This window comes from Anopheles marshallii, chromosome 2 (genome assembly GCF_943734725.1).
Source record: "Anopheles marshallii chromosome 2, idAnoMarsDA_429_01, whole genome shotgun sequence".
Classification (NCBI taxonomy): domain Eukaryota; kingdom Metazoa; phylum Arthropoda; class Insecta; order Diptera; family Culicidae; genus Anopheles; species Anopheles marshallii.
The window spans coordinates 47,160,275-47,182,710 of NC_071326.1; the positions used below are offsets into that span (position 1 = coordinate 47,160,275).

Here is a 22,436-nt window from a genome sequence, read left to right on the forward strand (position 1 = left end):
CTTTCGATGGTGGTGAGACATTAGGGAACGCATAAGGAAAATAAAGCAAATACACATGAAAGAACAAAACGACAAACAGGAGAAAAAGATTCAAAGACCCATACGAAACGGTTATCGTGGCAGGTAGTTACTGTAGAGGCCCTAGGGACGGCTAGATAAGGTGTAGTAGCGTGGTATCGAAAACCCCGAAACAGAAGGAGGATATTTGACAGATATTTGAGATTCTTTTTTAAACGTACCGAACGGATATTGCAAAAAACAAAAACTGTTGCAAAAAGCATGTTATAGCTAAAATATACAATTACTGATCAAATCAAACGTATAAAAACGTATATATTACAGAGTGGGCTTGTCGCAAAAGCGTACGGTACCAAACGGTCGACAAAGCCAAACACACTGTGCAGACAGGCGAAATAAGCGAAACCGATGTAGCTATTGGGGATTAGTATCACAATGCAATGAGACGGAGTAGTGTAATTTGACAGGCAAAGACAGTAGACCACGGGAAGGCAAATATTTTAGAGCGCAAGCCCACTTGCATATTAACAAAGTTTGCATTAAAAAAAAAAACAAACACAAAATTCGCAAAACTGAAAAGAATGACAAAAGGAGGATAAGTAACAACACTAAACACTAAAATCGCTACCACGTGCTACTAACTAACTAAAACAAATATTATTAATACAAAAACCAAAACCAACAAAACAATACAACACACATGGCATACTTACATGGATGTACTATTTGCAAAAAACTATGAAGAATAAAAGTGCTTATGACAACATTACGTACTGCCGTTTGGTTGATGATCAGAGTTCTTATGAGCTTATGCCAGATAGTTCACGCATAAGCTCTTCGCCCAAGCAACTAAGTCGTTATTTGACATATAACTCACTCACTCACTTTTGGCTAAAATTGCTACCGCTTTCAAAGGCATGCCAGTGTTCGAAACTGTAGTTAAGTAAGAGTGAGCGGAAATATAATAACTCATCACTCTCCATTCATTGAAATCCCCAAATGAAACAGTTTTTTTCTCAGTTGCATTATAACCTTAAGAGATCTGTAATCTGAATCTGGATCTGGATCTGGATGGAATATTAGACCGATCCTGTTGTGTGAAACCGATCCCGCTACCAATACACCCCAAATATTTCCAACAGATATTCCATACACAGTGTCGAATCCAACAAAATATGTCTTCCTTGTACTACAAGATCGTCTTGTCCCATTCGTAGAAAAGGTAGTTGAAAACTATCAGAGGGGATTCCGAAACGGAAAATCAACCACTGATCAGATCTTCACCATGCGGCGGAAAACCTCGGGTTGGAGATTAATGAGGCAAAAACCAAGTTGATGGTGGTTTCACCAACAGCCCTGCTAACAAATCCTACGTGATGTACAAATAGGTGAGCGCTCTTTCGAAGTCGTCTAAAATTTCACCTGTCTTGGGTCAAAAGTCTGCACTGATAATAGCATTGATGTTGAAATACGCGCCAGCATGCTGGCTGCCAATCGGTCATACTACAATCTGAAAAAAACTTCTCCACTCAAAACACTTGTGGCGACGAACGGAGAAGGGACTATATAGAACTTATATAGCCCCAGTACTGACGTTCAAAACTCCAAAACCAAACAAAACTAACAAAACCCTCTTAACCGCGTTCGAGAGGAAGATGCTCAAAAGGATTTTTGGCCTCATATGTGTGGAAGGACAATAGAGGAGCCGCTACAATGACGAGCTGTACGGCGAACTTACTGTCGTACAGCGGATTAGACTCGCCAGTCTCCGGTGGACTGGTCACGTCATGACAATGACACCGGACGACCCAGCCCGTGAAGTCCTTTTAGATCGTCCACATGCGCAGAGGAGGCGTGATAGGCCCAAATTGGGATGGAGTGATGGCGTTGATGCGAGCGATTTAGAGAACTCCTGCAGCAGGGCAAGACCGCGAAGCGGCTGTAGCGCCGGATAAGTCGGATCTAACAATGGGAGGAGTAGGCGGAGGTCTAGGACGTCGTCTTGTGGAGGTTCCAAAAAAGTTGTTTAGAAGGAAAAAGTGTACGAATTATGCCAAAAAATAGGACCGAATAGCGTCACTTTAACCTCGAAGCCACCCCCTCGTCAGTAATTTATGTATTTCGATCATGCTTACCGCCTCCGTAGTATTTTTTTTTTTAAATAAGTGAATGGTCTCTTGGAATCAGATATTGTGAAAGTCTTCTCAGAGAGGGTTTCGGTAAAATCGGTTTCTTCAACGGATGAACTGCTTCTGTAGCTCAAAACACAACTAAAATTTTGTGTTATTTAATGTTCTGTAGTCTAGTGTGATACGAATCCTGACTAGTGACCATAACATGAAAAGAGAGTATACTATTCGTTTAAGCAGATAGATACCTAGTAGTCGAAAGTGGAGAAACTGTCGCATTAATTTGAAACATACTTTGTTAGAGCAGTGCTGACTACATCCTCAATAACCGCAATGGCCGTAGTGCTGGTAACGTTAGAAGCAATAGTTGAGTTGCTGCTGGATTTCTGTATCGCTGCCAGATTGAACTGTATCAGTATGATCAGGTAGCTGGTAATCGCACCCGTTATCTGACGAACGAATCAAACCACGGACACAATGAGAAGGGCAAATCTGGCCAAGAACGCACAAGGAAACAACGAAGTACCTACCGCATATAGTGTTGTCATGTCCAGATCGAAAAAGCCACACGCACTGAAATTTAAATGGTGGTTCAGCAACTTCAATGAGAGATGGTTGACCACCTCGTAGCAGTGACACTCGTCGACCACATTCGCCAGATAATGCATCTCGATTCCCGTTCGCTGGGAGTCCGTTTTTGTCTTCCAGCACACAAATATCGGTACGATACACTTCAGCGCCGTGTAGGTGATGTACGTCAATGCTAGTAGAAATACTTCCGCTGAGCGAAACAGTATGGGAACCTCTTGCCCTGTGAGGCTACAGTAGAGAAAATAAAACTCGGCCGTTATCGCCACAAAACCGTGCGCCATTGCGACCAGCATCTGGACGCTGTACATACGGTTGACGATCTTTCCAACTTCACACAGCTCGTCATGTGTCCGGCAGATAAGTATCAGCTTGTTGTCTAATCGTTGCTCAATTTTGACGCGTAGCCGAAGATCGCTCGGTAGGTACTCCTGGGCCGGCCCGAGCCCTTCCATGTCCGACCATGGTTGGATGGCACGGTTACGGTTCGCCGAAACGATCGATGTTTTCACTGGCGGACTTACCGGTTGCTTGCCTTGGTACGGCTTCACGGCAATAATCTGCGTGATGGGTTTCTTCGGTGGAGTAGCCGCCAATTGCTTGCGGCGCTGCGTGTACACGGTGAATATTTCTTTCTCCAGATAGTCTAGCGGAATCTCGGTAATGTCCGGATCCGGTTCGCCGACAAACTGATCCTTGTAGTTCAGTATGCCGTGTGCAATCGCATTCATGTGCGCGTTCATGGCGTTGAAGCGTTGCCGGATGGCCAACACAAGCATCACATACCAGATGCGGCACACCGAGTTCAGTGCGGTCGGTATGGTCGTTATAAACCATATCATCGACCAGAAGGTAAACTCCTCTTCAAACACCACGAAACTGTACACCGTGATTATCCCTTCGAAGATCAGCATCAGCAGCAACAGGACGATTGTCGTACGTCGCAAGCGGGAGCTATTGAGCAGGATTCCTTCCGTGGCAAGATGACTGTCGATGCGTGCAATACGATCGAAGCACTGTATTAGCTGTTTCTGATTTACCATTGCGGCCACCATATCAGTTGCCATCATCAATGGTTCCATGTAGATGATGAAAATGCCAATCGCATTCGTGAGTGTTTCTAGAGGGATTAAAAACAATATTTAACTGCACACGGAACACCAAAATGAAATAATGCCTACTCTGTGTTCCCCAATCGTCCTTCACGTAGTTGGTGGTTGCCACATGGTACAGAGCAGTATAGACGATCAAGCTGCAGACCACCCATAGATTGCCCAAGATGGAGAGCTGCAGCACGGTTCGTTTCGCGAATGCCCATAGCGAATACGGAATAACGCCAAAGATGGACGAAATGTAAAATAACACTTGCTGTGAATCGAGCAAGCTTCGAACCGGTACAACCGACATTTTGTGCACACTTTATAGGATGAAAACACCTAATGAGAAGATTTCTATTCCCCTATACCTATTGCACCTATTCCCGGTAGTGCAACATCTGCTGCAACCGCTTATACGTCGTATACGATCCTAGCCTGTTGCGGTAAGTTTTTTTTCACCCATTAATCAACAGGCTGGGGACGACAACTACATTAAATATTGACGGTACAGTCATTAGCAAATTGATTCTATGGTTATGTTTGGGGATGCGGTAATGTTGTTTCAGTTCCACCGCTAACAAAAAAATATGTGTGCTATTGTGCTCAATTAGTACGTGGTAGAAAAATGGTGCTAGAGCTTCTTTCTTAATGACGCCGTTTTAATTTTAATATTATTTTAGTAGATAAATTAGTAGTGGTGTTACTATACCCGATTTGTAACCACAGAGAACCGACATTTCAAACATTGGTGCATATTGTTTTCTAAAAGAGATAAAAAACCAACAGGTGTAATTAATCTTACTCTTAGTGTGTTTTCAAAGATGGTCACGTATTTCGTTTCATTCTGGTAAGCGCTTATGTATGCTGAAATGCTACGTATTCGCAACGATGCATTCTTATCCGTTGTCTATCTTAGCTGTATTAACTGTGGGATCCTAGAGATGAACGCCAGAGGGAGAATGAGTGGGGAATGATTGAGAACAGCAGGCAGTATGGATTGAACTGGGAATGTTGTGCATGTTACGGTAAAGAGTGCGTTTGTCCGTTTTTGGGTAGAAATACAGAATATCACATCAACTACAAATGGTCTTAGCCATCCATTTCTGGATTTATTTATGAAGCTGCAGGATGAGTACGGGAGGGACGGTCTGCATATGATCTGGCATCCGTTCTTTCCGTATGAAGACCGGCCCTGTACGTAGGATTTACTGAGCATAAATGTTGCTCTACACTTTATAACTGCTTCTGTACAAGTTTCCATTTACTGATATGCGATTAAAAGAGAAGACACAGCAGGTCCTAGACAGAATTTATTGCACGTTTATTATGTCAAGTAATGGTAGAAAGTTTGTACCCTGTCGCACACGAACGATCAGTGGCTTGTGTCCTCCTTTCCCCCCATTTCTCTGCTACTGCGTATATGGATGATATAACACTCACATTAAATAGGAGATGATAGAAATGTTGTTAGTTAAGAGACGAGAGTATGCATTTCTTACGGGGATGGAACATGGATTATTTGTGGATTTCACTCGAGTTTGCGCTACATGCAACAACCCGTGGAATGACTAGAATATGTTTTTATCTTCCAAATCAAATACCAAGCTTCGGGCATCCGTACATTAGCTGAATGTAACGAAAAATGCCACCAAAGCCGCACTCAACATGGTGCATCGACCATCAAATTGCGATAACTTTCGCGCTCTTGCTCTACCACGGAAAGCATCTGCTTTACGGTATCTTCACACCCGGCGTAGCTCAGCACTCCGACGCAGCTGATCGGTGCCTTTTTCAGCAGATGGAATCCAATCTTTCTGCGCTTCAGCGCAAACAGGTACGGTACCTGACTCTGGCGACAGAGCATCTTCACGTTGCTCACCATCTGGTCGATGGTTTCGTTTGGCTCGAGATCCGGTGCAACCAGCACCAGGCGCACCTTGCGCAGCTCCAACAGCTTCAACACCTCATTGAAACCCACCACGAAACGCTTATTAGCAACGGCTTTGATGGGATTTTTGGCGTACGCTTTCGTTTGAAAGTTAAACAACTTCACCACCACATCCTCCGCCAGTTCGCGCAATTCGTCCGAGATGAAGTGGTCACAGTATCTGAAAAAAATAGCAGTGGTGAGCAATTGTAGGCAAATGGTGCAGCAAAATTACTTTGACGTTACTTACGGTCTAAAGTTTCGTGAATGTCTCAGCGCAGTTGGTTTGGTGGCAGACACTCTCAGCGAAGGGAACCCGTTATGATACTCGCTAGAATCACGACTAGGTGGTAATCCATCATTGATGCAGCATCGTTCAATCGCTTTGAGGAATGGTGAGTCGACTACGTTGTGCTGTGCGTTTCCCTCGTTCGATTGCTTACTAACGACACCATTGGCACCTTTAACCATTTCGGCACTCTTTTCTTCCTCCGGGCCACTGCAATTTGGCGCTGTGCCTCCATGGTCCGAGGTTTGTTGTCCAGCTGCAGCACCCTTTTCCGTGCGGCTTCGAATAATGTCCTTCTTCAGCCGTGACAGCTTCTTCTCCTTTGGCACTTCCCGTTGTTTGCCTTTGTGCAGTAGTAGCAACGGTTGCTGTGGAACGATCGGAACTATCGGCTTTGGTTCCATGCGATCGCCCACCGCCAACTGCTCCCGGATGCATTCCGATAGATTGATCTGCACAACGTCGGTGGGGGCCTTTTTCGATCGCTTCTTCGTCTTCAGTGTCGGCCCGGGAGGTAACGATTGCACGTGCCGGTACTTTTCCAGAAAGCTTTCGTCGATAATTTGCAACTTTTGGCTTTTCGGACCGCGAATCTTTTTCAGTTGCTCTTCGTACTTTTTGGCCTGTTTCTTCTGTCGTTCCGCTTCTTTGCGAGCTTTCCGGGCAGACAGTTTCTCGCCGTCCAACGGTGTTGTGGGATGGTGGGAGGACTGCATCCCACTACCAGCTCCTTGGCTACCAGTGGCGGTAGCGCTGGTCTGTGGCCCTGAGGTGTGCACCGAGGCAGCCATTGAATGACCGCTCATTATTGCTATCGCAAATGTTCAAAACGTTTTGCACCACTTTTTCATCTTGCCCGACCAAGGATTTGATGCTGGAACTTTCAGCCTCTCACCATTATCCTTTCCAGACTGAAGGCTCGTACACACTTTGCAGCTTTGCCATTTGTCAAATGGAGTGTAATCGAAACTACGAAACAAATGAGCGAAAAAAAAGAAACAAAAATCAGAACAATCAATAACTTTAAAACAATAACCTAAATTTAATGACCAGTTTTAATATAACATCAATTATAACCAAAACTGAACGAGATAATTATAAAAACGAAATTTATACTCCACCTTTAAGTTCGCCCCGTTGGAACTGAGCTTCAGTTTTGTGACAGTTTTTTGCTTGACGTTTTGCATTGACTTTCAAGTGACAGTTTGGTCGGATAGAACGGCGTGCAGTTTTGCATTACACAACCCAAAATTCCGGACCTTGCTTCGGATATTTACATATTTACATAGTTGGGATCACTTGCCCAAACGCATTTAACACCGGTACTCACCACCAGACTGTGTTCTACTATTCTCAAACACTCGACGCATCATGGACGTTTCCCTCGATAATCTTTCATCATCGCAGAAGGATGAGCTGATGAGCACAATCAAACAGAAGATTGCGATAGCAAACGCTCAGGAGCTAGTTACCGTAAGTAGCAGTGCCGGCTGGCCTTTTGGAACGACGGCTCTCGTGTAGAACGCTGTTTTATGTGAGTTTTATATCGATTTTAGAAAATGACGGAAAAATGCTTCAAAAAATGCGTGGGCAAGCCTGGCCAAGATTTGGACGGTTCGGAACAGGTTTGTAACGAAAAACAAAATGTTGTTGAGAAGCGTGTTTTAAATGAAATGAATGTTTCTATTCGGTGTGTACTTACAGAAATGCATCGCAATGTGCATGGACAGGTTTATGGACTCTTGGAATGTCGTTTCGAGAGCCTTAACTCAGCGCCTACAGCAGGAACAGTACAAAGGATAATGCATTTTACGATAATTGCAGTGTTATAACGTAATCTACATTTTAGCCATTGCAAACCACTTTGTTTAAATAGCTTTTTTCTGTTCTAAGACACTTAAAGGACAGTGGGATTATGTTTGAGTTCACATGTTAGTTAATAAATCACCCTGGTATCGTATTCGAATATTCGTTTCATAGGTCGTCCGGCATATGTTGAGCACTACTCTTTGAGCCCTCTGTGATTGTATCAGCATGATCTTTGCTTTCGTAGAAAGGTTCTGTTGCAATGTTTTCATCGCGATGCTTGTTTATCAATGATAGTAGTACGGGTTGTCCTGACTGAGAGTCGGAGGCATTATCGAGTTTAAGCTGTTGGGCCAACTGTTCGCGGCTCAACGCCATATTTCGGTACCCTGATTCGGCTTGAAGGATTTTCCGTGTATACTGCAGATTTAACGACCCTAGCGTTTCAAGTAACAGTTCATAAACTAAAGTTTTTGCATCCAGTTGTGCACCAGAATCTTTTTCAAACGTGCTAGAAGTAAGATCACTTTCATCCACTTGATCGATGGAGGTGGCGTGTTCGTTTTCTATAACATCATAAAGTAAGGCGCGCAGCTTAGCCTGTAAAAGGATACAAGTTTTATGCTGCCATCATAAACGCCTGTGAAATTTAACGTACCTTAATGTCGAGTAATGATCCATTTTCCTCCATCTTTTTCAAAACCATGTCACGGAACTCTAAATCTTCATCCATTTCGCCAGTATTCAAATTGAATTTGAGCAGGCCAGATTCTCAACTACAGTGTGAGGTAAAATTCTCCAAATAGCACAGTTCGCCAAGCTGCCGCTATTATTTCGGCTGTGATGCTTTTTCTTCTTCTTCTGTCGATAGTGTTTTCCTTCTATGCTGTCAGGTTGGATCACAATCAGAGTTTGACTCCCTCTGTAGAGTAGACCTGATAGTCCATTTCTCGTTTTGCGTTTGATTTTGCCGTTGGTTGATTAGTTTTTTCCTGCCTATTTATGTGTCCATATTTTTGTTTGATCTGTGGGTTTTCGAGTCTGTTGTTATTTTCTCTCCCTTCTTTCAAATTGTTTTTGGAAATCTTCTAGTATTTTAACATTGGTTTTTTGTGACACCTTTTGATTTGTTTATGCTTCGGTATGTTCCAAACTGTCACGAGGTGAAAGCAATCGGGAAAATGAAAATTTTGGAGAAATGTACAAATGCATACGCGTAGAAGCTATTATTCTAAATGACCTAAAATGATTCTAAATGATTATTCTAAAAAATAATTTGTAACGTTCCCAATACACAACCTCAAGTGGGAAACATTTGTAGGGTTTTAGACTATTTTAGATGTCCCGTTTTGCACTTTGGGTTACCGCAATCAGCTGTCGGGCAAAATAATACACAAATGTCACTTGCATTTTTTTTCGTTTCGGTGTTTTTAATTCAGTAAAATTTGTCGGCTCCGCACACAGTCCAGTCGGAGCTGAAGTGCGTTAGTCATATAGTCAGTAATATGACTAAAACATATAAATTCCAGCATATGTTCTGATTAGAGAGCTAGTACAGCTTTCGAAGATCACAGTGCAGAAAGTATAGTGTTCGTGTTTGCTTTAATATAATTTCTAGTGTCTGAAACACACTGGTCTAGACGCTCTTTTCTCCACAAAAACATAAAAAAGCTTCTCCCTCAGTGGAATTTACATCGCTTGGTGTAAGTATGCAAAACGGTAAACTGTAACCTTCCTTCCAAAAACCCGACCCATGTGTTGCTCTAATAGTCTAGTTTTGCTAATTAAATTCCGACGGAGAAAGCTTTGCACCGTCACCGTGATGTAACAAATATGCTACTGCGTATCCGTTCAGGGAAGTCACCACAGCAACGGCGACGACAAACTAATGGGCGCATGTGTTTGTTGATTTGTCAACAAAGGCAGCAGAGCTAATGTTACTTTATCGCCACCCTGTCTGTTTTCGAATTGCTCTGCTTAATGCAAATTTGTATCACGTTAATCATAATGCTATAGCCATGGTTGATTATTGATTTTAATAGTTTGCAAACAATTGTACTGAAAGATGTCCTGCATACACGATCATATGCGAATGAGCACCTCTCATATTGCACATCGCTGTACTTGGCAGACGCATTAGTCATGCGGATTAATGTCACTTTATCTTGGCGAATACGCGCATTCATTGGCCGTGAAGTAATGAAACTAGTAACTGTAATCTTACATAGGCGTTAACCGATAAGCAAAATTCTGCCACCTGTGGGTATGCACTTGAAAAATTTAACCGTGGAAGCAGTTATTCTCTATTTCTGACGGTGGCACTTTGTAAGGTTTTTCTAACAACATAACCTACTGTTATGATTTGTGATTTTGGCAAGAGATTTCGCAACAAACGAAGAGGACAGGGAACGAAGCCCCTTTGATGACGAATACAGTTATCATTTGTTAGTGTGCATACTAACCTAGTACACGAAGTCCAAGAAGTGGAAGCGGCTTGGTGAAATGTAAAGGAATTAAACAATTGATAATAAAATCGTAGCAAGTCGTGACCTATGCAAAGCGAAAAATCTTCAGCTTATGCATGATCCGTATGTATGTGCAATATACCTGTTGCAACAGTAGGTAATACGATAAGAGTCAGATGCCGGTGCCGTTATCATTATTGGGTTTCGTTGTGTAATCCTAATGCTTTTGATTCTTTCCGTTAATCACATTATTCTGACACTCTAAGAGATTGCGGTCAATACTAAAATGAAACAGTCAGTACTAGGTGAACGCGTGGCAAGGTCGGTAACTGTGCTGGCTGGTTCTTAACGTATCCATTATTGTTCTTCATCTTACAGCTTCAACGACCATTGGATATATTGACGATCACTGTGCAGAACCTAGTGGACCCCGCCAGGATGATCCATTACTGTCCGACCAACACGTCCATGGACGTGGTTTGGTTCAACCATGGCGTATCACAGTGCTTCATGGATACGGTTGCAATGGGATCGATCGGAGGATTTATGCTTATTTTTGGTACACTACAGCTAGTAATGTACCTACGCCATTCAACGGAGATCGATACACAACGGATACGAAAGTCACGTCTGTACCGTTTCCAACTGTTTCTCTTACTCATGATGCCGGTGCTCACCGCAGTAAGGTTCGTGCTGGAAGGTTTCATCTTCGAAGGAGCACAAGTGTACGGTTTCATGATCCTGTCGATCGCCGTAGCGCTGTTCGTGTATCCCTACTCGATCGTGCTGCTTGTAAAGGAGCGCTATTATCAGCTACCGTCAGTACCAACACGTGGCCATGGATTGGTGTTGCTAATTTTCTGGACCATGCTGTTTATTGTACAGAACATAGCATTCATCAATCTGAACTACCACGACGCATGGTTCCGGTTGGAGACGTTGCGAGACAAGGTGGAATTCGGAATGTTCGTCGCACGGTACTCGATCACCATGTTGTTATTTGTGATCGGTCTTAAGGCTCCCGGCATAACATCAACACAGTTCACCGAAGAGTACCAAACCCTCCACCAGGCACAGGAAAATCAATCCACGTTCCATAACGCTTGGGGTAAAATGCGAACCTTGTTGCCGTTTTTGTGGCCCAAAACGGATCTGTTGCTGCAGTTTCGTGTCGTGTTCTGTTTTCTGCTGCTCATTGCCGGACGCCTAATTAACGTGTACGTGCAGATTTACAACAAGAAGATTGTCGATAGTCTAACGGAGAAGCCGGCAGCGTTCCGCTGGGATTGGATTCTGCTGTACGTGGGTTTCAAGTTTCTCCAGGGTGGTGGTACCGGATCGATGGGACTGCTCAACAATCTGCGCAGCTTCCTGTGGATCCGCATTCAGCAGTACACGACGCGCGAAATTGAACTCGAACTGTTTCGCCATCTGCACAGTTTATCGCTGCGGTGGCATCTGAACCGCAAAACGGGCGAAGTTCTGCGTGTTATGGACCGTGGCACGGATAGCATTAACAACTTGCTGAATTACATTCTGTTTTCGATCGCTCCGACAATAGTGGACATTTTGATCGCTGTCGTGTTCTTCATTACGGCATTCAACTGGTGGTTTGGATTTATCGTATTCCTCACCATGTCATTGTACATCGGTAAGTACGAGCTGTTATTGAACGCGCACAAAACAAACATCTACAAAACATGTTCATTCAATTCTAGTGGCCACAATTATGGTAACGGAATGGCGCACGAAATTCCAACGCCGAATGAATTTGGCCGATAATCAGCAGAAGGCACGAAGCGTCGATTCACTGCTGAACTTTGAGACGGTTAAGTACTACGGAGCTGAGCAGTATGAAGTTTCTTGTTACCGGGACGCAATTCTCAAGTTCCAGGTAAGTGTTTCTTATCAGCAGCCATATCATATGTACTACTAAAAGAGTGTTGATTGCTGTTGAATAGCAACTCTACGCAACATGTATTTTTAGAAACCGTAAATGATATGTTTATTGAATGCGTTTTGTTTTATTGCAGGACGAAGAATGGCGGTCGATTATCACTTTAAACATCCTCAATACGATGCAAAATATAATTGTTTGTGGTGGCTTGCTTGCTGGGTCGATGCTATGTGCGTATCTCGTCGTATACGAGGAGGGATTGACTGTTGGTGACTATGTACTGTTTGCCAGCTATATAATTCAGCTCTATGTACCGCTTAATTGGTTCGGTACATTCTACCGGTTAGTAGCATTGGAATATTGGAATTCAAATGTTGTTTTTTTATTTGTACAAAATATTACCTGACATACATTTTGTATTTATTTCACAGCGCAATCCAAAAGAACTTCGTCGACATGGAGAACATGTTTGATCTGATGCGCGAAGAGCAGGAAGTACTGGACGCACCATCAGCACCGGGATTGGCAGTAGCACGTGGCAGAATAGAGTTCAATGATGTTACGTTTGGCTACAATGCGGAACGTCTTGTCTTGCGTAATGTTAGCTTCAGCGTACCGGGAGGAAAAACTGTAGCCATTGTCGGTCCATCAGGCGCGGGCAAAAGTACGATCATGCGACTACTTTTCCGATTCTACGACGTCAATAGCGGCTCAATATCGGTCGATGGGCAGAATATTAAAATCGTGCGCCAAGCTTCTTTGCGTCAGGCGATTGGTGTTGTGCCGCAGGATACGGTACTGTTTAATAATACGATCAAGTACAACATTCAGTACGGCCGTGTCGGTGCCCCAGATGCAGATGTTATAATGGCGGCCAGAAGTGCGGACATACACGAAAGGATTTTAACATTCTCAGAACAGTACGAAACGCAGGTGGGTGAACGTGGGCTGCGCTTAAGTGGCGGTGAAAAACAACGTGTAGCAATCGCTCGAACGATCCTTAAATCGCCGGCGATCGTACTGCTGGACGAGGCCACGAGCGCACTGGACACACAAACGGAACGCAACATCCAAACGGCATTGGCAAAGGTATGTGCCAATCGGACAACGATCATCATTGCTCATCGACTATCGACGATCATTCATGCGGATGAGATCATTGTGCTGAAGGAAGGCTCGATTGTTGAGAGGGGACGGCATGAGATGCTGCTCGAGCAGAACGGAGTTTACGCGGACATGTGGAATCAACAGTTGAAAAATCTAGAACTAGGGCCTAACGATACTGATGATGGAATGGTAGATGCAAATGTCCAAGCAGCAAATGGAACACCGAACAAATTGCCTGCAATAGCACCACCGAATCATCATCATCATCATTGAGGCCGATGATAGGAACAGTGGTGTTAAAACTATTCATGGCAAGGTCCATACTGCAAACGATTCAAACAGGAAGAAAACGTAAAATGTGATAGTTTAATGTGCAAACCTCAAGTAGGGAAATCGATGCCAGAAAACCCATTTTAAAACAGTTGTTCACAATTATGTGCAAAATTACTGTAATGTTTGTTTCTAAGTAATTCATTAACTGGTATGAAAATCATCGAAATAATAAAAATATAACAACAAATGAACCAGTACTGGTCATACATGACGATAGTTGATTGTACATTAATGTTTTGTTAATTGATCCACTTACTGTATACGTTCGCGACTTACTGTGTACGTTCTGCACTCTAGCGTATCTCATTTCTTGTATATGGGGTAGATAATACCAAATTGTTTAACCACAAAGCAACGGTCCACTATACCATACCTGAATTCATGACCTAGTGCTGCACCTCTTCCGTCATCGACCTATGGCCATTTGGGTTTTGTAAATGGTAGGTGGCAGTAGCATGATGTTGTCTGCTAGTGAAGCCTCTAGCTGTTCGTTGAACCGAGCGTTAAGTATTTCTTCATAACACTAAGCCCATCGCGAGAGGATCTCTGGCTGATAGCTGGCCAGATTTCCATCCTTATTTCAAAAGCAGGCCACCTAGCATACATATATCTATAGCTTTGAGCAATATAATAAGTTCCTTTTGATAAATCTGTTTGTTTTATTTTAGCCTTTTCTGCTACCATTGATTGTCTTAGTCAGTCTTGCAATACTATTTTACAGACAGTTTGCGAAACAAGATGGTGCTTCACGTTGGTGTCAGGTACGTTAACAACTACCCGGTGAGTAAATCGTTTGATGAACGTGTTTCGAAATGGAGTATTTAGCATGGGCGCTGTAGGTCAGGGACTGTCTTTGCCAATACATTTTTACGATCATATATCGTTTTTTTCCGCTTCCCTCTCTTTTCCCAGGTTTACCCTAGCGCGCCCGCTGAACTTCAAAGTCAAAGCCAAACGAGATAGATGAAACTGATCTTTTATTATTTTTTTTTTGTTACACATACTACCAGTTTAGACACGACTTAGATGCCCGTCGCAAAGTTTCCGTTGACTACGCTGAAGAGTGGAGCATTAAACGCTAAACGCCATTAAACAGTGGACGATAAAAAAAATCTCATTACACTCCCATCTAATTGCGGCGCACATGGACCTTAAAACGTGTGTGACGAAGTTTTGCCGTCTCGCTGCTGCGGTTGTCGGTGAATGAGGTGGTGGTGTCATGTGCTGTATCTCACGATGGTACCTTTAAGTAGTGCTTTCAATGAGAAATTAGCACTAGCATACGGGGACCAATACGCTAGAACTGATACGGAACAAATGAGGTAAGTAAATTAACAGTACCACTCCCGTATATTTTGGTTTTCCAAATATCAAACAAAATTTGATAAAAAGGTAAATATTTGAACATTTAATGGGCATCGTTGCTGGCATTCAAAATTACAACGTCTGGACGGAATTGATCATTGAGGCGTGTAGTAGGGAGATTTGTGTGCACAGGTTTGTTTGAGATGATCGTTGATATTGAGATGAATAGAACATTTTATGCTGAACGGGGGGGGGGTGATGACAGTTAGGAGGGAGAACTTTTTGACCAAGAAAATATCTGACGTATGTGCCAATTAGTTCAATCATTAAAACTTAACCGAAGTATTAACGAAAATTAACGGCTACTTGAAGTTAGTTTAACAATTTTTTCTCTTAAGAAGTAAAAGTTTTGATTGACACTTCTTTGGACAGAAAAAAATAACCACGGCATCATATAAAGATCTTTCAATCATGGACAAAATCCAGCATATCTTTATCCCCTGGTCGCTCAAATCTCAACTCACCAAGAACCAAGTTTAACAGCAGTTTTAGTCAAAGAAGTCGTTGCGTTAGGTGTCTTGCTGGTTGTAATTATGCTTGGTGCCTCCAGAAAAACCCCAATTCAAGAATAGAATTGTTACACCCGTGCTAGTTAGGCTGCATTTATCAACATGTATCAACCTTCAACGATCACTGTGCAGGCATGTGCGCTTATGTGTGCATGTAAGTGGTGGTAAAGTGCATTGTTCTGTTGGTTGGTAAGAAAGGGTTTACCATTTTATTGTCGTGTTGGAGCACATTTTAATTGCATACGGATCCGTACGGTTGGTGGGTTTCCATTCTTTCGGTAAATTCTTGCCAATGCTTTCCGGTACACCTAACCCCAATGCGAGAGACCCCCACAAACCAAGGTGCTCTACTGCACATTAGCCACTTCAGCCAACTGTCTTGCAGCTGTGTTGCCGAGTAGTGCATCACCGGCACTAGACACCGGGCGCGCTGAATTAATGATCTGCAAAGCCGGCGGGAGCCCGTTAACATCTAATGACTTCCCACACCACCAAGTGTCCACCGTGCGTAATGAACGCGCCCGCCTCACACAACGAACGCAACGTATGACCGGTTTTATTTGTTTTCAGCACACCTAGCGGGTGCTCTGGAGAAACCTTTAGGGGATGCATTTGGCAACGATCGAGACTGCACACCTCAACCACTTGTGCTGCACTTATGATCAATCATAACACATTATTGTTGGTATTAGAACAAATGATACGTTTGTTTCGTCGCTAGACGTGAAATTTAGGCACGGTTTCGCGCTGGTCGGTACCTCAAGCAGGGCAAGAATGTGCACGTCTTTGGGGGTGGAATGATGCAATTGCATAGCAATACAAACTCGGGGGTAAATTATGCATCCCATGCAATGTCACGCTTTGTCGGCAATACTGCAATTGTGTCAGTGAAATAAGTAATAATAGCACATCGAATGCAAATAATGGTTCGGTTTTAGTATCGTTATCATCATGAATAATGTTGTATGAAGTTGGATGAATGAACGTAACATATATAATTATTGTATCAACTGCATGTGTTCCGGTTGCGGATTATCCACTACGCCTCGGGGTCACCGAGCTCCAAGAATACTTGTAGCACCTGTTATAACGGTTGGCGATATAGGAACGCTTAGTACAACGACTAGGGGTAGGTCCCAACTGCTATTATGCTTAAGGCCTCCGAAGATCTGGTCCCACCATTGCATGTGCAAGCTAATGACTAATCTAATGATCGATCGAAACAGAGAAACTGAGAACCATAAAACATTCTTGACATGGTGGCATTTGACCTGTAAGCTGCACGGGGTGCATCACCACGTGAAACACCATTCATCGACACTAACCACATAGTATAGTTCCATCTTATCGAACAAGAATATGTGATAGAATCCTTCACATGTCGATGGATCCACGAGAAATTTAGCGTAGAATAATAACAGTATTGATGCCCAATTAAATTATTCTTAAAACTGGACAACTGATACAGGTATAAAATGCGGCGGAAATTGCGGGAATTAAATGCGCATACCACTGCAAGAATCACGATCGCCAAAGGTGCATTAAATTATCTTCAATCACCGTTGTATAGCCCTACGATCGGAGAGCTTTATGCAACGTGTTCCTCAACGGGTGCTTTATTCTCGCTGCCCAGCAATGCAGTATCGGTATCATCGTGACCTCGGCGGTAAGTGATTGTATGACCTGTGCAATTCCCTTCCCATCGATCAGCGGAAAGACAGTGTGACAGTGTGAGTGAAGAATGAGAAATCATTGAATGTGACGTTAAAGAGTGAGAGAGACAAATCTCCCCATTCATGGAAGGTTTGTGACTAAAATTCAGCAAAGAATTTAAAGCACACACACTGATTCCGTTACCTTAGTATAACATTTAGCAACATGCAGTATTCGTAAACCGCAAGAGAGAGCTTTTTGGTTAACCGCATCATTCGGTGACAGTAACGACAATGAATTGAACAACAACGTGCATTATTTGTACGAAGGACACCTTCACATATTGCTACATTAGCAGTGCACATTGCTCACACATTAAACAAAAAAGTTCATACCATTTCCTAACCCATATCAGGCTGTAAGGTATCGAAATTAACAAAAGGTTTGTGTAATGAAGCCAAGGTGCATTAACGGATTGCACATTACGTGCCGCGATATGCAACTGTACCAATGCCGTGTAACGGAAGCTGTGGTTTTTTATTTGCGGTTCGTAATGTGTAATTGATAGATTTAACGTGTCCGCCACCCTAAAGGCTGGCGTTTTTATGTGGCTTATCTGATTTTTGGGGGCGCTCCTTTGGTTGCATCAGGAGAAACTTTGGGTGCATCGATTGTACCGCTCCCACCGATTAGCCTTTCCAATCCGCTTTACGTCGCCATTCGACATGCACAGATAAACATCGAAAGTGCAATTTAATTTTACAACAATTACCACCCCAAACGATCGTCTGACATGCAGAAGCAGGAGAAGAACGAGGACGAAATGCAACCCATTCGCCCATGGTACACGGAATGTTAAATGCACTGAACCTCGTGCAAGATGGGCGGGAATGGCATGCAAAATTCATTAACCACACCATACCACGGAGGAAGACCCTTCGATTAGAGCCCTTGTTTGTGCGTTTTTAGAACCTAAACAGTGGAGCTAAACCCATCAAAAGTCCGCTGCATCTGGGGATCAGTAATTGAATCTGGCCCCTCTTTTGTCACGGTGTACGTGAGAGGTGAGCAATATCTGAATGTGCTGTTGGTTTATCAAGTAGTAGGTGTAATAAAAATAAACGCTTACCGTACACTACGATCTGACGGTACATTTACATCGTGTGTTGCCACAAACGCGACGGTGTCAGGCTGGATAAAGGTTAGTGGGACATCCTTAGTCTTACCTCGGGCGATCATTTGTGGAGTTGGCAGTACCTGAAACGTGAAGCCAGTAAACTGCCCATTATATGGCGGGCATCATGTCCATATGCCGTTTGGCTAGATGTCCCAATTAGAGTTACTATTAACTACAACAGGGGTTTTAACTTTAGAAAAAAAATAGACGAATCCTTTTACCAGACTGTTATTTAATTGTCTAGAAACGTAACATATTTTTTTGCTAGATAAATCAAATGGTGAAAGCAGAAGAAACCTTACTGATTTATTTAGAAAATGTAAAACTTCTACCTCGATAGTAGTAAATAGTGATAGCTGTATGTACTGCTAGAAATGAATGCTATGGATTTGAATTACAGCTTAGTCGCCAATTTTCAAGAAATACTTGCGTAACCAAATGAATTAATTTTTATTTGAAATTAGCTGACTTTTGCGACTTAAATAACCTCAAGGAGTGTTTCAATTAAAAAAAAAGGAAAAATATACTAATATAAATTTCGAAACTAATATATTGTTGCTAGCTCCACAAGTAAGATTATTCATTAATATTTTCAAATACAATATACTGAACCTTGCACTGTAATAAAAGTTACTTCCACGCTCTTTACCAAATCAATCGCACAAGTGTTGTTATGCCTGAAACCTTCATGTAATTTCAATTTCCACTCGTTACATAATGGCCCATCGCAAAATAGCGTAATGATACGTCACAACTACGGGTCATGATTTCTTTTTTCCATATGAGTCATATGGCGGTGTCATTCACGCATCGCGGTACGCTTGGAATCTTCCAGCCCTGTTCTGCCGTGTGGACCGCGAGAAATTGTACGACCCGTAGTGGTTGTACACACCCGTCTGCAGGACGAACTGGAAAAACGAGCTGGAAGTCAGAATTGGGTCGCGCCAGGATGACCCTGAAAGATATACCGGCACCACAGTACCGATCGACCCCGAGATTGTGAGCCGTGTCGATGCTGCCGTCGACGATGATGTGCTGGGCCAGTTCACGTAACAACCTTACTATCTCCCCCGGGCGCAACGCCAAGTGCACGGGGCCCTGCATCGCGGGCTTTTCCTAGATGTGACCTTTCTTCCCGCGTTGGTGCTGTCGACCCAGTACGGTCCGGAAGAATGCGGTACGAGCGCACCGAAGGACTGGTGTGGATAAATAAAACGAAAATTTTGCGAACTGCGGTGGGTCGGCTTAGCGTTGGGTGCCTTTGGGAAAGTAGGGGTGGGAGCGAAGTTCCTGTAATTTGTAAATATTTGGTTGAGCCGAGCGCTACTGCACCCGTCAGCAAACTGTACGCACAGACCCTGGTGGTGTGGCGCATTGTGCTTGGGGTACGGTTAGCGTTGGTTTCTGGCATTACTGTGTGTTGTGGTTATATCTGACTTGTTTTGTGGTTCGCGCTGCTCAGTCGCTAGCGGTCGGTTCCCCGATACGGTTGTGTCCGAACGAGTTACCAACGTTATTCGCCGCGACCCTGCAGCTCGGTGATATTTGCGCGTCCTACGAGTGTACAACTCGAGTGAGAATTTTTGTTCATATTGTGCGATGTGGTGAATACAGTTTCGTAAAAACACCAAAACGAAAGACATGAGTACTTGAAGTTGTTTGCAGTGCATTTCGAATGACAAGATCGTGATCATAGGGCGGTGAAAAGGTACGATAACAACGGTGTTCGTATTCCGCAAGCGGTCCATTACGTTGTGGCTACGTGGTTGCCAGCACGTGAATTAAAGTGACATTATAAACTAAGGCACTGGGAACCTGGCAAACTACGAGTGTTAGCTTTACGGACCACCCGGGATAATGAACTATTCGGCCTGATGTTGTGCATTGTACAATTCATTAAACTGCGCAAATAACTCAAACGTTCGGTGTTCCAATTATTAATTCGAGAAGGAAACGGTCCGATGCGACCTATTATTTTGGAATTTTCTTTGAAAAATTGCAGCCATTTCTTCGTATCGCAAATTTGATTGTGACGCTGTCCATGATGCAGTTCGGGTTTGAGTTTAAACTTTCCAGTAGAAAAATAGAACCCTTTCTCGAACTTGGCCAGTGCTAGTGATGTTGGTGATCTTTAGCATTTTGGAGGCTTTTTGGAGGCTTGTTGGATGGAGACTTTCCAAAGCCATCCTACATTTCTGGTGATGCCAAAGGCAATAGCGTAGACGCGTGGATGCCGCTTGTTTTATCGTCTATTGTCGAAAGTCACACCAATCCGAAGAATATGCTGCTGCTCATGTATAATTCATGGTGACTCTGTATATTCGCAAACATGTCGAACGATATGCTTATGAGTTGGTCGTCCGTTACAGTGCTAAACTTACTTCGTATGATGGAATCCTATGAATAGGATCTGAAAGCTATGCCTACGGCCTTATTTGATTGAAATACGATCAATGTTATTCGTCAAACGTCCTAATTTTACCACTTAAGCCAGCTATATCGAAGAGCTATGGACATTTTTACGAGTCTCGTGGTTCTTTTTTTGTCTAACAAATTAAATTACAGTCATCAAAAAACGTTATGCATATTACTACTGAAACATATAAAATGATCGTTATCTGATCGTTATAAAATGATCCTAAATTAACAAAAGCCGTAAACCAAGCCTGTCTTGTTGGACTTGATTTGCGAAGTCGTGATTAGGATACGAACTAACGGCGTATAGTGTTAGGAAATTGGGCACACCTCCGTACAAAGTGGAAATGATTGATAATGCATTTGCATGCTGCAGGCGACATGATGAGTCGAGTGCGGTGGCTTATTACAACAGCCGACAGCGGCTTGCGTATCTGCTTTCTACCAAACCGACCCATTCCAATCAAAAGGTGTATGTATTCTCCTCGTACGTACACCTAGGGTGGCATCGTTTTGTTCATCTAAATGACAAATTTATCACCTTGTAATGTAACTCTCCGCACGCCCTCTCCCACTGGACAAATGCACCGAGGTGAGCAATTCCTACTGACCACAAGTAATGGTCGGAATGAAATTAAAAGTGTTGCAATATGCAACGTTTTCTTGCAAAACATACAACCGATCATGGAATGGGAACGTGAGCTTATAAAAAGAGCTCTAATAATAGTATCATTCTCTGGTTTTTATCACATTTCATTGCATTGTTTTTATTTAATTTACTTTCCCCAATTTATGGTTGAAAGTGTAACACATGACTCGTATTACTAAAGTTTTCACGCACAAATGTTGAAACGATTCGTAAAGGTTCTTATAGCGGTTTGGTCAGCTCATTTACTTGCCTTCGCGTATTTACATCGCGTGACGGTGGATCATACCTGTTTGTCCACAGAACGCGTCACGACTACCCAATGAAGCTACCGTCTGTTTGGCGGAAGGCGGATATATGTGCTGTACCCTTTGCTATTCAAGTCATTCACTGGCCGGTGAGACACAGCCCAGTCACTTTGGAATACCTTCAGTTTACTAATAAAGTGATGTGCACAGAACGGACGCTTCCTGTTAATTTACGGACAACGAATAGGTTGTCCCAGTACACAAACGTTCGAAACATAACGCGTCCTTGTCAGTTCCAATTTTATCGCAAACCGTTGGTGATAACGCAGTGCAGATGGTACGGGAAACAGAAACCCATCCATGGGCAAAGGGGTTCGTCGCTTGTGACGCTATCGATCAAGTCTTTTGTTTCAAATGCCCGCACGAGGTGAACGACCAATGGGTGCGCATTGTAAATAGATTAGCATATGCGATTTAGCTCGTTGCAAGGTTGGCGTGCCTTGGGTGTTACAGCACTCCCGAAGTGTGACCTTTATTAATAATTTCAAGTTCATGATAACCGTGGTCGGTAGATCCAAAGCGAGGATGCACAATAGTGTAGCGATTACCGAAACCGGTACCACGGATTGTCATTGCTAAGGACAACGATTCGAAACTGGAACGTCTGTTTGGTGATGGGCTTCTCCATGTGAATCTCTTTTTTATGGACAGCAAAAGGAAGGCTGGTGATCCGTTTTTCCCTATTAAAGCCCATTTCGTCATCAGCT

The 22,436-nt window shown here is 43.2% G+C and overlaps 5 protein-coding genes across 5 annotated transcripts; 2 read left to right on the plus strand and 3 right to left on the minus strand.

Annotated features, from left to right (window-relative positions):
* Positions 1 to 2,425: 2,425 nt before the first annotated feature.
* LOC128715187 (gustatory receptor for bitter taste 66a-like) lies at positions 2,426 to 4,142 on the minus strand. Its single transcript, XM_053810073.1, has 3 exons — positions 3,917 to 4,142; positions 2,678 to 3,855; positions 2,426 to 2,596 (listed from the first exon to the last, which is right to left on the minus strand). Exons 1-3 carry the CDS (start codon positions 4,140 to 4,142, stop codon positions 2,426 to 2,428), a joined length of 1,575 nt encoding a protein of 524 aa, XP_053666048.1.
* A 1,350-nt stretch (positions 4,143 to 5,492) lies between these two features.
* Positions 5,493 to 6,854, minus strand: LOC128708529 (selenocysteine insertion sequence-binding protein 2). The gene is made up of 2 exons (XM_053803508.1): positions 6,010 to 6,854; positions 5,493 to 5,940 (listed from the first exon to the last, which is right to left on the minus strand). The coding sequence occupies exons 1-2, from the start codon at positions 6,852 to 6,854 to the stop codon at positions 5,493 to 5,495; spliced, it is 1,293 nt and encodes a 430-aa protein (XP_053659483.1).
* Positions 6,855 to 7,419: 565 nt separating this feature from the next.
* Positions 7,420 to 7,851, plus strand: LOC128707298 (mitochondrial import inner membrane translocase subunit Tim13-like). Its single transcript, XM_053802250.1, has 3 exons — positions 7,420 to 7,521; positions 7,605 to 7,673; positions 7,753 to 7,851. The coding sequence occupies exons 1-3, from the start codon at positions 7,420 to 7,422 to the stop codon at positions 7,849 to 7,851; spliced, it is 270 nt and encodes an 89-aa protein (XP_053658225.1).
* A 171-nt stretch (positions 7,852 to 8,022) lies between these two features.
* On the minus strand, positions 8,023 to 8,587 carry LOC128709063 (uncharacterized). The gene is made up of 2 exons (XM_053804049.1): positions 8,513 to 8,587; positions 8,023 to 8,454 (listed from the first exon to the last, which is right to left on the minus strand). Exons 1-2 carry the CDS (start codon positions 8,585 to 8,587, stop codon positions 8,023 to 8,025), a joined length of 507 nt encoding a protein of 168 aa, XP_053660024.1.
* A 2,170-nt stretch (positions 8,588 to 10,757) lies between these two features.
* LOC128718874 (ATP-binding cassette sub-family B member 6) lies at positions 10,758 to 13,596 on the plus strand. The gene is made up of 4 exons (XM_053812490.1): positions 10,758 to 11,970; positions 12,038 to 12,213; positions 12,353 to 12,558; positions 12,648 to 13,596. The coding sequence occupies exons 1-4, from the start codon at positions 10,758 to 10,760 to the stop codon at positions 13,594 to 13,596; spliced, it is 2,544 nt and encodes an 847-aa protein (XP_053668465.1).
* Positions 13,597 to 22,436: the final 8,840 nt, after the last annotated feature.